The sequence below is a fragment of the Monodon monoceros genome, unplaced genomic scaffold (genome assembly GCF_005190385.1).
Source record: "Monodon monoceros isolate NGI ecotype Baffin Bay Population unplaced genomic scaffold, NGI_Narwhal_1 Super_Scaffold_9, whole genome shotgun sequence".
NCBI lineage: Eukaryota > Metazoa > Chordata > Mammalia > Artiodactyla > Monodontidae > Monodon > Monodon monoceros.
This window is the reverse complement of record NW_021703786.1, coordinates 11,917,932-11,931,244: the sequence shown is the minus strand read 5'-3', so window position 1 is coordinate 11,931,244 and position 13,313 is coordinate 11,917,932. Positions and strand designations below refer to the sequence as shown.

Below are 13,313 nucleotides of genomic sequence, written 5' to 3'. Positions count from 1 at the left end.
TCTGGTTCAAGTCAGGGTAGGGTTTTGGGGGAGAGGTCTTACCCAGCTGCTGTCTGTATACTCCCTCCCTCCGCCCACCCCACCCCCTTAGCCAGTAAATGGAATGTGCATGAAAGGCCTTTTTAAGAAATTTATGTGGATGATTATACTTACTCTCTATATTGGATGGGCAAACTTTTTATGTGAAAGGCCACATAGTAAATAATTAAGGCTTTGCAGGCCATGCGGTTTCTTTTGCAACTGCTCAGCTCTGCTCCTGTATAAATGAATAAACATGGTTGTGTTCCAATAAAACTTCATTTATGGATACTGAAATACGAAGTTCATATAATTTTCATGTGCCACAATATCTTGTTCAGGATGTGATTTTTAGCTTATTTACAGGGGTGAAGTGTTTCAAATTAAAAAAAAAAAAAAGCCCAGTTTCAGGGCTTTTTTTCCCCTTACACTTGGTTTTGCATTTAAGTACCAGAAATACCCAAACATTTTTTGTTAGTCTTCATCAACACTCCCATTTGTGTTTGTAATCATCTTACTTAAAAATAGCAAGGTTGAAAATATGATCCTTTCAGGGCTGTTTGAAGAATATCTGGCATTAGTTGGGTTTATAATTAAAGAAGGGGCACAGTTTGCAGGTGAAGGTGGGATGTGTGGTAAAGGATATGACATTCTTAGACTCAAGTTGTATGATTGCTTGACTGCAGGAAGAATTCAGACCAAAGGAAGCTGTCAGCTTTCCAATTTTGGAAGAGAAACGTGAAGACTATAGGGACTATAGGAAACAGTATTTTTCTTTGAAAAAGCAGTTGCAGCAAAAAAGATTGAATTTCTAATTGTTATCTAAAATAGATCAGTGGCCTCCTACTGGACTAGAAGCTTAAGGCCATAAATTTTCTCAGTGTTTTTAACTTTAGCATTGTGCTGAATGCATTGCAAAATTACTAGAACTTTATAGATAACCATTTTCCATTATTAGCATGTCATCAAGTTAAGTAGATTTTTTAGGCTTTAATATCTCAAGTCTCAAAAAAGTTATTTTAAATTTTGAATGTCTTCTTACAAGAGTTTTTTTGTTTTTGCGGTACGCGGGCCTCTCACCGCTGCGGCCTCTCCCGTTGTGGAGCGCAGGCTCAGCGGCCGTGGCTCACGGGCCCAGCCGCTCCGCGGCATGTGGGATCTTCCCAGACCGGGGCTCAAATTCGTGTCCCCTGCATCGGCAGGCGGACTCTCAACCACTGCGCCACCAGGGAAGCCCTTATAAGAGTTTTTGAATAGCTCTCTTAAAAATGTGCATGTGTGCTGGTGATAGTCCCGCCAGTGCTGCCCAATATAAATATAATGTGGGTCAACTGTGAGCCATATGTGTAATATAAAATTTTCTAATAGCCACATTAAGAAAAATAAACAGCTGAAGTTAATTTTGATAATATATTTTATTTAATCTATTTTATTTAATCTATTAATCTATTTAACATCACAAATATGTAATCAGTATAAAAATTATTGAGATAATGCACATTCTTTTTTTTATACTAAGACTTTGAAATCCATTTTGTATTTTACATTTAGAGTACATCTCAATTTAGACTCTCCATATTTCAAAAGGTCAGCAGTCACATATGGCTAGTAAATGTTGTATTGGATAGTGCAGCTCTAGAATGGTAGATTCTTGGCCTTCTGAAATGTTGGTAAATTACTAGTATGAAAAATCAAACACAGAACAGTTTTTAAAAAACTAATCTTTTTCAGTATTTCGCTAAGTTCCTTTTTCTCTCTGTGTATTGAATTTTCTGGGAATAAAGATTCCTATATTGTCCTTTTACTTCTTGGCAGTTTTAGTCCTTGAATATAGATATATTTGGATTTTTAAAAATTAAATTTTGGGAATAGAGATTCTGTCAAAGTATATTTTCTTTCTTGACAAGCACCTGAAATTAAATCTGACTGTCGTCTCTAAATATGTAATGCTGTAACAGTGAAAGAACCCTCAGAGTCTACCCTAGAGTAGGCTGCTCATTGTGGTTTTGAACTTGGGACAACGATTTCTGTAGTTGAGTCAAGAATACATAATTGATTTTCCTATGCAGGGGGCACTCAGCCATAAATTTTGAGTATTCTTATATTATGTCTCTAGTAAATACCTCTACTTCTTTACATTAAAATGTCCTTACTTCAGAAATTCTTTATGTGTACAAGTTTGTTTCTTTTTCTGGGAGGGAAACAAATTTGTTGTGGCAACATCTTGACTCAGATGTTCACATGCCTTTGTGTCTTAATTTGCTAGTGGGGCCTTAACTTAGTTTATGGAAAAGGGACATGTAACTTGACTGCAGATTTGAAGAAAGATTCTTAACCACAGGCCCATCTTCTGTTAACTGATTTAATAGTGGTACTATTTGAGGTTTATTTACTGTGTTTAATATAATAAATTTCCTAGTAAGGAACTATAATTAATTAATATGAAATTTCTTAATAAGGAAAGAGAAAAGCGACTGAAACATTGGAACTTGAAAGAAAGCCTCACATAAAATTATAGGTCATCTAGACCAGTGCTTCTCTAACTGTAATGTACATATGAACTCCTTGGGGATCTTACTAAAATGCAGATTCTGATTTAGTAGGTCTGGGATGAGCTTGCTTTTCTGAGATACTCCCAGGCTCTGCCTTTGCTGCTATTCCATAGACCACCTTTCAGGTAGTAAGGGTGTAGACCATTATTTTGCGAAGGAGGAAACTGAAGCCTAGGGAGAATTACTGACTTGTCCAAATTTTCAAGATTGATTAGTGATAGTTAAGACTATACCCTGAGACTCCTACTTTGAAGACTAGTACTTTTTCGAATGTACTTATGGGTGTTTCCATATTTACGGCCATTGTGTTTGAAGTGTTCAGCTGCTGAATTTTCAAAGGAAATGCTCAGTAATGATGACTTAAGTTAAAATGCCATTGTATGGAGGAATAGAAAATTATAAACGTATTCAAGTGTCATTTGTTTTATATCCTTTATACTTTACCAGGGGTATGTCCTTTTTTAAAAAATTGTTCAAAGTTATATTGCTGGCCAGAATAGAAATTTTAGGAACTACTTGATATATGAAATTGCATATTTTCCCTCCATTGTGGTCAGATAAACAATTTGGTACTTGGTTAAGTTGGCAGCAGAATAATTAAGTGGTGCCTCTTCCAGCACTTAATTGTGCAAATATCCTATTTAAAAAAAATACTTTATCCTGGGTACTTTAGCGTCCTGACATAGGAATGTGGGTTTAATATATTCTTTTTTAAAAAAAAATTTATTTATTTTTGGCTGCATGGGGTCCTTGTTGCTGCACACGGGCTTTCTCTAGTTGCAGCGAGCGGGGGTTACTCTTCGTTGAGGTGCGCGGGCTTCTCACTGTGGTGGCTTCTCTTGTTGCGGAGCACGGGCTCTAGGTGTGTGGGCTTCAGTAGTTGTGGCTCGCAGGCTCTAGAGCGCAGGCTCAGTAGTTGTAGCACACAGGCTTAGTTGCTCCGCAGCACAGAGGATCTTCCTGGACCGGGGCTCGAAACCCCTGTCCCCTGCATTAGCAGGCGGATTCTTAACCACTGCACCATCAGGGAAGCCCGATTTAATATTTTCACTAGCTCTTTTTTCATCATTTTTAGAATTCTAATGATCATCTTTGAAGAAACCTGAGATATCTTGTTTCTAATAAGATTTTCAGCAATTTAATCTCAGAACTCTGTTTGGCTTCCTTTCCTTAAAGAGTTAAGCTATGATATATAGGCCATTTAGAAGTATGGGTTGGTGGGAGGGCTTGGGTGATGTTCTGAAAGAGAGGTCTTAGACACTCAATAGGAAACTATATATATGAAAGACCTGAGCTTCGCTTTGTCTGCATAGCCTTGAAATATTGTTACTCTCCTTTTTAGATTTCTTGGGCATCAAATAAAAATTAATGGCGAGTTAAGTTGCGTGTGTCCATACCTATGCTAGTTGCAAGGGAATTTTTTTTTACGTCAAGGTAGTAGAATAGACTTCTAAAGAAAAAATTCTTTCTCATTTAGTCAGAGTGGTTTTTCTCAGGATGGCTCAAGAAAAGCCATCTAGAGGGCAGGGTTATTACTAAAGCAGAGGCTTTTAAGCAGTGAAGAGACATTAGTATATTGGATTAGTTTCTTGGGTTATAGTAGAAGATTAGTAGTATTAGAAAATTAGATATCACCATCTGAAAACTTTGGGTGTTTTTGTATCCATGTCAGCACATGAATCTTAGAGGATTACATAATTCAGTTAAGAGAAACAAGCTTTCAATGTATGAGCATTTAAAGAGTTTCTTGATAAGAGAGATCTTAGATTTCTTACATAAAGCTATGCACACAAGGGCCATTGACTTACCTGGCAGTGGAAATTGCCAAATAAAGTCATTTTCTTGTGGAGTATGTAGCATTCTGTCTCCGATATGGTCTACTGATTGGTGTACAAGAGCATTTGGCAGCATGAATGTCAGTAGCTCTGCTGTGAAGAGAGCTAGCATGTTGCAGTGGGCATGGAATAGGAGGGCAGTTTAAAGTTATGCTTTCTTTTAGTGCTCATTTTACCAGATATCTGAATGATTTGAATTTTTAAAACCGCTTTCATTCAGTCTCACTTTTGTGTACATTTGTACCTCACTTTTTTCTTCATCTCATAAAACCCACCGTTTGGTATCACAGTAGAACGTAGTGCTCAAGTTTTTACCTCTCCCATTCTGCTATCAAAATTTTAATCTTGCTTTATATTTTTCTCCTAGTCTTTTTCTCATATTTAACAAAAATATCCCCTATAACAAAAATATTTCCCTTTAAGGGAATATTGATATTCATCTTGAATTCTTAAACTTTTAATAAAACTTACTTTGTGAATCTGTGATGGTTACAAGGACTTTGGAAAATTTTTTTTTAACATCTTTATTGGAGTATAATTACTTTACAATGGTATGTTAGTTTCTGCTTTATAACAAAGTGAATCAGCTATACATATATCCCCATATCTCTTCCCTCTTGCATCTCCCTCCCTCCCAGCCTCCCTATCCCACCCCTCTAGGTGGTCACAAAGCACCGAGCTGATCTCCCTGTGCTATGTGGCTGCTTCCCACTAGCTATCGGTTTTACATTTTGTTTTTTTTCCGGTTTTACATTTGGTAGTGTATATATGTACACACCACTCTCTCACTTTGTCCCATTGACTTTTCATGCCTTGGTTATTATTACTGTTTTTAAATGATTTCTTTCCCCTTGGAAAGAATGTTTAGCATTCTTCCTCTTGTGCCTCCAGTTTAAGTGGATTTGAATATTATCCCTTTGGCTTGGGGTTGGGAAAATTTTAAAATAAGAGTATATTAGGTATGTTCTGTAATAAGCTTGAAAAGGCACCCTTGTGGAAATAGATCCTTGGGGAAACATTTAGGTGAAAACAACATTTTGAAGTCTATGAAATGAAATTTACTGGAAAGTTAGAGGTGCTACTGTTTTCCTGGGCGCTCTACTTGTGACAGTTAAGTATAGATTGAGCCCAGGGCTCAGCACATTAGAGACCTAAGGAAGAAATCATTTCTTCAATTTTTCCTCTGCAGTGGTGGTGACCGCGGTGGCTTCAAAAATTTTGGTGGTAAGTGCTGAGTATCCCAAAATGTTTCAGTGGAAATGCTATATAAACCTAAAAGCCACCAATATCCCGCAGACGTAGTCTAAGCCCTTTCTTACTCTGTTGAGGCTGGTGTGTGTTGTGTGCTTAAAAAAAAATTATATATATGCATATATATATCTCAAAATATTAAAAAGACAAAGTTGATCTCAAACAGTCCAATGGGTTTCTACACAGTGAATTTGCATGAAAGAGTCTGGTGACCAATGAATGAGACCTTCACTGGATTTTGTCAATATGTTTTTTAATAAAGGTAGCTGACATGGTGTTTTTAAATTATTACGGTTTTCCAATCAGCCTTCACAACCAGAGCTTAACAAAAGTGATACTAGCGTAATGCCAAAGTGGCTGGTGCCGTCTGGGACGAGTTTAAGGGAATATTGACATTCATCTTGATTTCTTAAACTTTTAATAAAACTTAATTTATATACTTACTTTGTAAATCCGTGATGGTTACTTACAAGGATTTTGGAAGTATTGACTTTTCATGCCTTGGTTATTATTACTGTTTTTAAATGATTTCTTATGAGTTGCCTTAAATAGCTTTCTTTTTCTTTTTCTTTTTCTTTTCCCTTAGGTCACAGGGATTATGGACCCAGACCAGATGCTGGTAAGGTTTATGGTAGTTCGTGACTCTGCCATTAAGAGAATGTTAGTTTTCCATTTTTTCAAAGGAAAAGTGTGTGTGTTTGGAGGAGTTAGTACAGGAAGAAGATTTGATTTGATAATGCTGCCAGAACCAGGGAGCTTCACTTCTAAAGATGTACCAGCAAGAAAAGTTCAGGGGGATTGATTGGAAAGTTTGCTAGGAAAAATTACTATGTTTGTGCTTTCCCATGCTCTCTACTTTTTCTTTTGTGAAGAAATACTTGATTTAGTACTGCTAATTAGCATTATTTGTTTAATTACTGCAAATCAAGTATGAGAGAATTGGTATGATTGGGGAATTAGAATAGCTGTGTTTAAGAAAATATTACAATGGATTGATAGTCTGGTCAGTGGGCCTAAGAAACCTGAATTCATATATGAGAGAATTGTCTTACTCTGGGCAGAGGTCACTAATTTCTTTTCCTTTCTTTTCTTTTTTTTTTCTTTTTTACAAAACATCTTTCTTTCTACATGTGCCTTTCTTTTTGTTATTTTGTTTTTTTTTTGGCTGTGTTGGGTCTTGGTTGCTGCGCGTGGGCTTTCTCTAGCTGTGGCGAGTGGGGGCTACTCATTGTTGCAGTGCACGGGCTTCTCATTGCAGTGCCTTCTCTTGTTGCGGAGCAGGGGCTCTAGGTGCGTGGGCTTCAGTAGTTGCGGCACGTGGGCTCAGTAGTTGTGGCTCGGGCTCTAGAGCGCAGGCTCAGTAGTTGTGGCGCATAGGCTTAGTTGCTCCACGGCATGTGGGATCTTCCCGGACCAGGGATCGAACCCGTGTTCCCTGCATTGGCAGGCAGATTCTTAACCAATGTGCCACCAGGGAAGTCCTCAGAGGTCACTAATTTCATGTACCTTTATATTTTCAAATGAAATTCAAGGCTGCCTGGAGCCTTTTGAAAGTTATGTAGAGATTAAAAATCTATTTGAGCCAAAATTTTTTTTTTAATTAATTAATTTTAATTTATTATTTATTTTTGGTTGCATTGGGTCTTCGTTGCTGTGCGCTGGCTTTCTCTAGTTGCGGTGAGCAGGGGCTACTCTTCGTTGCGGTGCGCGGGCCTCTCATTACAGTGCCTTCTCTTGTTGTGGAGCACGGGCTCTAGGTGTGTGGGCTTCAGTAGTTGTGGCGCACGGGCTCAGTAGTTGTGACTCGCGGGCTCTAGAGCGCAGGCTCAGTAGTTGTATATATTGAAATCAGAACTTTTGTTTTTATTAAGATGCTAAAGTATTCTATATGGATGGCAATTTCTGAATTATCCCTTGATGGACTGAATTTATGTGCATCTTTCTTATTTTGTTATACTAATCCAAAAGTGTGCATGTAAGGTAAGGTGTGTGTCAAGGTGCCCCTACTCTCTGGTATATATAAAGCTTATTGCAATGAATGGGAAACCAGCAATTCTGCTTGGCTTGCTTGGAAGTTCAAAGTGTCAGATTTGGGCAATTTTCTACTAGAAAGCTTTAAAAGTATTGATTAGCCAGAAAGAATTAAAACTCTCCAAAGAAAGGAATGCTACTTTATACTAACTTTCTTCATCTCTTCCTGAGCTTGAGTCCTGTATCTGAATCTGAAGAGTGAGATTTGTAAGATTTCCCTTAATTGGTCTATGTATTTGATATAGTGTGGACTTGATCCACTTTACGTGAAGTTTAGTTGTGAAAATTGACCTACCAAATAACTGTTATGACCACTTTGCATGTTTATCTAAGAGGTTTCGTATATTGGTCCTTTTTCCTTTTGGTCACAGAAATAGTTGAATATTGAATAATAAATTATTATTCTTGATTACTAAATAGGATGTAGTAAACCTAAGGAATATGTAAAATTAATCATGTTTTTTTTTTCCCCCATAGATTCAGAATCTGATAATTCAGATAACAACACAATCTTTGTACAAGGACTTGGGGAGGGTGTGTCTACAGATCAAGTGGGGGAGTTCTTTAAACAAATAGGAATTATCAAGGTGAGTAAAAAATTGGCTTATGTTGAAAATCTCATAATTATCAACATATTCTGGTTAAGATACATAGGTTACATAATAAGCCCATACTCCAGTAAGGCTTGTCTCTTAAAGTTCCCTGATGCACATGCTCACCCATGTCTGTAGGCCTTTGCTAAGTTTGCTAAAGTACATGAAGATGTTATTCCTCGCTTGTGTGTACCTTTCCACAGCCTTCCACAGCTTTGGCTTTCAATCTTAGGACTCTAAACATAGTCTCTGCCTAGCTCCTAAAATTGTGAGAACCAAATGAAATTGTGAAAACATTTTTATATTCTGAAATGCCAACATATGAAAACCCAAGTTATTACTAATAACTTTTTATGTTGGTATTTAATGTCTGCTATATATTTGCCCAATATAATAATGCTTTATTTCATAACTTTATTGTACTTAAGTGTCTCATGCACTGTTTGTTTCATGCATATATTTTCATCTCCAACTAGAAAGCATTTAGATTAGTGTTAGTAGATTGAAGCATTTGCCTGATATCAGTTTGCAGTTGCTCTTGTTTTGGTGTCCGTGGAATTACTTTTTTTTTCTCCTTCTTGGAGAGTAAAAATTTCTTAAGAAATTATTAATTACACATGAAATATGTAAAAAATTCACACAGTTCTTGTCTTCCACTCCCTTCTCAGCAAAATCCAGTGTGTATGCCTTAGTGGTAATTTATTTATTTGCTTGGTGAACATTCTTCCTGGTCTTTTTTTTTTTTTTTAAGTTTCACAAGGTATATATTTATATGAAGTATCTATGTTTTCTTTTTTTGTGGGTTTAAAGAAATTATACATGGATAAAACAGTATATACTGTGTATCATTTTTTTAGTTTGTTTTTCACTTAATGTATTTTAGAGAGTTTTCCTTTTTAGAACCTACAGATAACTTCATTTTTATGTTAAGTTGATAGTATTTATTGTATGGATATGTAAATTCCTTTAAAAATAAAATTTTAATTATCTATGTGGTTCGTGATCACTTTTTCTTAAAATACTGACACCCACTTGTTTGTTCCTCAGACAAATAAGAAGACTGGAAAACCAATGATAAATCTGTACACAGACAAGGACACAGGAAAGCCAAAAGGGGAGGCAACAGTATCATTTGATGACCCTCCTTCAGCTAAGGCAGCCATTGACTGGTTTGATGGTATACCTCATTCATATAGTTTCTTTTTTTTTTAATTTATTTATTTGGTTGTGCTGGCTCTTGGTTGTGGCAGGCGGGCTCCTTAGTTGAACTTGCCGGCTCCTTAGTTGAAGCAGGCAGGCTCCTTAGTTGCGGCACGTGGGCTCCTTAGTTGCGGCATGCATGTGGGATCTAGTTCCCTGACCAGGGATTGAACCCGGGCCCCCTGCATTGGGAGTGCAGAGTCTTATCCATTGCGCCACCAGGGAAGTCCCTCATTCATATCGTTTCAACGTGTGGTTTGGATAAATGTTTTCTAGTATTGAAGTCAAAATATGTTCTCGTAGACGGTGATTATCTTCATGTTTACTTTTTTAGATATTCTATTGAGAATACAGGCCAGAGTTTTTACATACCTTTAGAAATGAGATGAACTCTGTCTAAAATATTTCCTTATGTCATGCTTTGTGCTTAAGGCCACCCTGATAGAGATGTAGAGGGTTGGCCTGGTTGACTATATTCTTTTTAAATTTAGGTTAATTTCCCTTAAAATGTAATCTTAATACATACTTAGAAGAAACAGTAAGACTTTTTTTCCCCCTGAAAATAAGAAAATATGGGAGAGTAGGAGAAAGGAGTAAAGCATCCATAGTTCTCTACATAGAGACAACTACTGGTATTAACTTTCCCTTCCAGTTAGTTTTTTTAAAATAAATAAATAAATAAATAAATTTTTGGCTGTGTTGGGTCTTTGTTGCTGTGCGCGGGCTTTTTTTCTCTAGTTGCAGCGAGCGGGGGCTACTCTTCGTTGTGGTGTACGGGCTTCTCATTGTGGTGGCTTCTCTTGTTGTGGAGCACGGGCTCTAGGCACGTTGGCTTCAGTAGTTGTGGCAGGCGAGCTCAGTAGTTGTGGCTCGTGGGCTCTAGAGCACAGGCTCCAGTAGTTGTGGTGCACGGGCTTAGTTGCTCCGCGGCATGTGGGATCTTCCTGGACCAGGGCTTGAACCCGTGTCCCCTGCATTGGCAGGAGGATTCTCAACCACTGTGCCACCAGGGAAGCCCCTTCCTTCCAGTTTTTTAAAATAGTTTATCATTATACTCCAAATGTAGTTTTGTCTCATGCTTTTTTTCACTTAGCGTCTTAACATAGTCATTTCCCCATGTTATTATAAATTCACTGTTTTTTTTGTCCCCTAATTTAATAATAACTAACACTTACTGCATGTTTACTGTGGTTTATGAGCTAGGCATGGTTCTAAGAACTTTATGTGCATTAACTCAGTTTGATCTTCACAGTAACCCTATAAGATGTACCCTTTTATTACCATTTTACAGATGATGAAACTCAGGCACAGAGAAGATAAATAATTTCCAAGACCACAGAATAAGTGGCAGGGTCAGGACTTAAACTCAGGCAGTCTAGCACAATTGTTTGTGAAGTGCTAAACTATGCTGGATTGACAGGCACTTGTGGTCCCTTCCAGTTCCAAGATTATTGCACCTGTGTCTTGCAAGACATAATTGCATTTCTTTACTTCTTCACAGATGAGGTTATGATAACTCTGTCTTCACCTCCATTTTCTTTACTTTTTTTGCCCTAATCAGGCCCCATCACCTTGCTCTTGAAGGCTAGGTCCATTCTCCCTCACTTTTCTGCTTGTGTCATAGTTTCTGTGAATCATAAAACTATCATAGCTTATGATATGTTAAAATATTATTGTGCCTTTCCCCCATAGGGCAAATGAGCCTCTTAACAGTAACTCCATAGTTCGGCTCTCACCAGGTCTTTTTACAGCTTTTAAAATACTGATCCATGGGTTTCCTATTTAAAAGTGCTTGTCATACCATCTGACATTGTGGAAGGTTGCCAGTCACAACAATTAGGACTTTGGTGAGAGCGCTAAGACTCCTGGATTTATAACTATTTTATGACTCCTTGGGCACCTTTTCCTTATATGTCAATTCTCTTATTTAATATAAAGTGAAAATTTCTGTCTCTAAGGCCCTGGGACAGCAGAATATGTGTATGTATGCATGTATATAAGTAATCACATACGCACACTTTTTTTTTTTTTTGCGGTACGCGGGCCTCTCACTGTTGTGGCCTCTCCCGTTGTGGAGCACAGGCTCCGGACGCGCAGGCTCAGCGGCCATGGCTCACGGGCCCAGCCGCTCCGCGGCATGTGGGATCTTCCCGGACCGGGGCACGAACCCGTGTCCCCTGCATCGGCAGGTGGACTCTCAACCACTGTGCCACCCGGGAAGCCCTGCACACATTATTTTTAAAGATACTACTTGTCTAAGGTAAAAAACATTTCAAACGGTACCAAGAGTATATAGTAAGAAATGAGTTTCCTTTCCACCTTTTCACCTACTGAGAGTTAAGCACAATAGGCAGTGTATAGACAGGCATATGTGTGCACATGCATGCACATACACACGCATTCCCTTTAAAAAAAAGAAATGGTAGCATACTACATACATTGTTCTGTACTTGGCTTTTTTCATGTAAAATTTTAGATGGGTTTTTTTTTTTGTTTTTTTTGTTTTTTGTTTTTTTTGCTTAGTAAGAAATGACTGTCTCCTTGTGACAGATCTGCTCTATTCAGTAGATTGTGTCATGTTCTAGTACAGTTACCTTGACTCTTTGGAACACTAGTGTGTTTGAATTTCTGTGAGGACATGTCAGTTATTCCTCTGAAACTAAAAATTTGTAAGTTTTATATTTTTGAGAGGTGGAGATGTAGAATAGGATTTCTGCAAAACCATTTCTTTTTTTTTTTTTTAGGAAAAGAATTCCATGGCAACATCATTAAAGTGTCCTTTGCCACCAGAAGACCTGAATTCATGAGAGGAGGTGGAAGTGGAGGTGGGCGACGAGGTAAAATACTTATTGCTCACAGGCCTGGGTATTACACAGAAGGTTTGGATTTGAGTCCATGTTCTGTCCCTGTTGTGTGAACTTGCTACTACTTCTCTCTCCCTATCGGTCTTTTTCCTTTTATCTTAAAAGTGAGGTACAGAATAGGAGATTAGGTAAATAAGGTGTCGTAATAGTTAAGAAAGTGGTGGAAGAAGGTTCCAGAAATCTCTTTGGAAAGCTATATAAAGCAGTTTGTTATTCACCTGGACATTAGGAGGTAGTTGTTTAAATGATACCTAGTTAGGTAGTTAATCTGACCAGTTTGGGAGTTCCCTGATATGTTGATAGTTACTTGTAACTCTTTCATTTCCGTTGTGTCTAATTCCTTAAATTTGGAATATGTCTTCTCACTTAACCTTTATCCCTGAGATTCTCAAACTAAGGAGGGCATTATAGAAAGTGGACTTCGAAGTTTTTTAGTGCATTATTTGCACTTTAATGTGTGCCTTGGGGTCTTCTTCCACATCTCCTGCATTGACTAAATAAGTAAAGCCCCAAATCAAAGAATCATGGAGTCCTGCCGTAAGGGGTTAATTTGAGGGGGGGCTGCCCAGTTATTGATGAACACTTGCTCTTAGTTCTTTCGTCTGATGGTTTTCCTCTGCTTTGTTAATGTCTGCTACTGATTCCTCCCCACTCCTTACTTCCCCCAGGCCGTGGAGGATATAGAGGCCGTGGAGGCTTTCAGGGGAGAGGTGGAGACCCCAAAAGTGGGGACTGGGTTTGCCCTAATCCGTAAGTATACCATTTATTTTGGTAGATGTAAGAGTTGGGATTGGGGTTGGAAGGTACAAGAGGGGGTTCTGAATCCATTGGAAACTATTGAGCATTTTATTTTCCTCCTTTCTCAGGTCATGTGGAAATATGAACTTTGCTCGAAGGAATTCTTGCAATCAGTGCAATGAGCCCAGACCAGAGGACTCTCGTCCCTTAGGAGGAGGTGGGTCAGCCTTT

At 38.0% G+C, this 13,313-nt stretch overlaps 1 protein-coding gene across 3 annotated transcripts in view; it reads left to right on the top strand.

The window, feature by feature from the left end:
- Positions 1 to 13,313, top strand: part of TAF15 (TATA-box binding protein associated factor 15) — a 29,481-nt gene that overhangs the window by 13,992 nt on the left and 2,176 nt on the right. For all 3 annotated transcript variants that reach the window (XM_029211973.1, XM_029211974.1, XM_029211975.1), the window contains exons 8-14: positions 5,595 to 5,629; positions 6,243 to 6,275; positions 8,165 to 8,274; positions 9,328 to 9,457; positions 12,225 to 12,317; positions 13,013 to 13,094; positions 13,211 to 13,299. In XM_029211973.1, the coding sequence (XP_029067806.1) occupies positions 5,595 to 5,629; positions 6,243 to 6,275; positions 8,165 to 8,274; positions 9,328 to 9,457; positions 12,225 to 12,317; positions 13,013 to 13,094; positions 13,211 to 13,299 (572 nt within the window). The remainder of the gene's footprint in view (positions 1 to 5,594; positions 5,630 to 6,242; positions 6,276 to 8,164; positions 8,275 to 9,327; positions 9,458 to 12,224; positions 12,318 to 13,012; positions 13,095 to 13,210; positions 13,300 to 13,313) is intronic.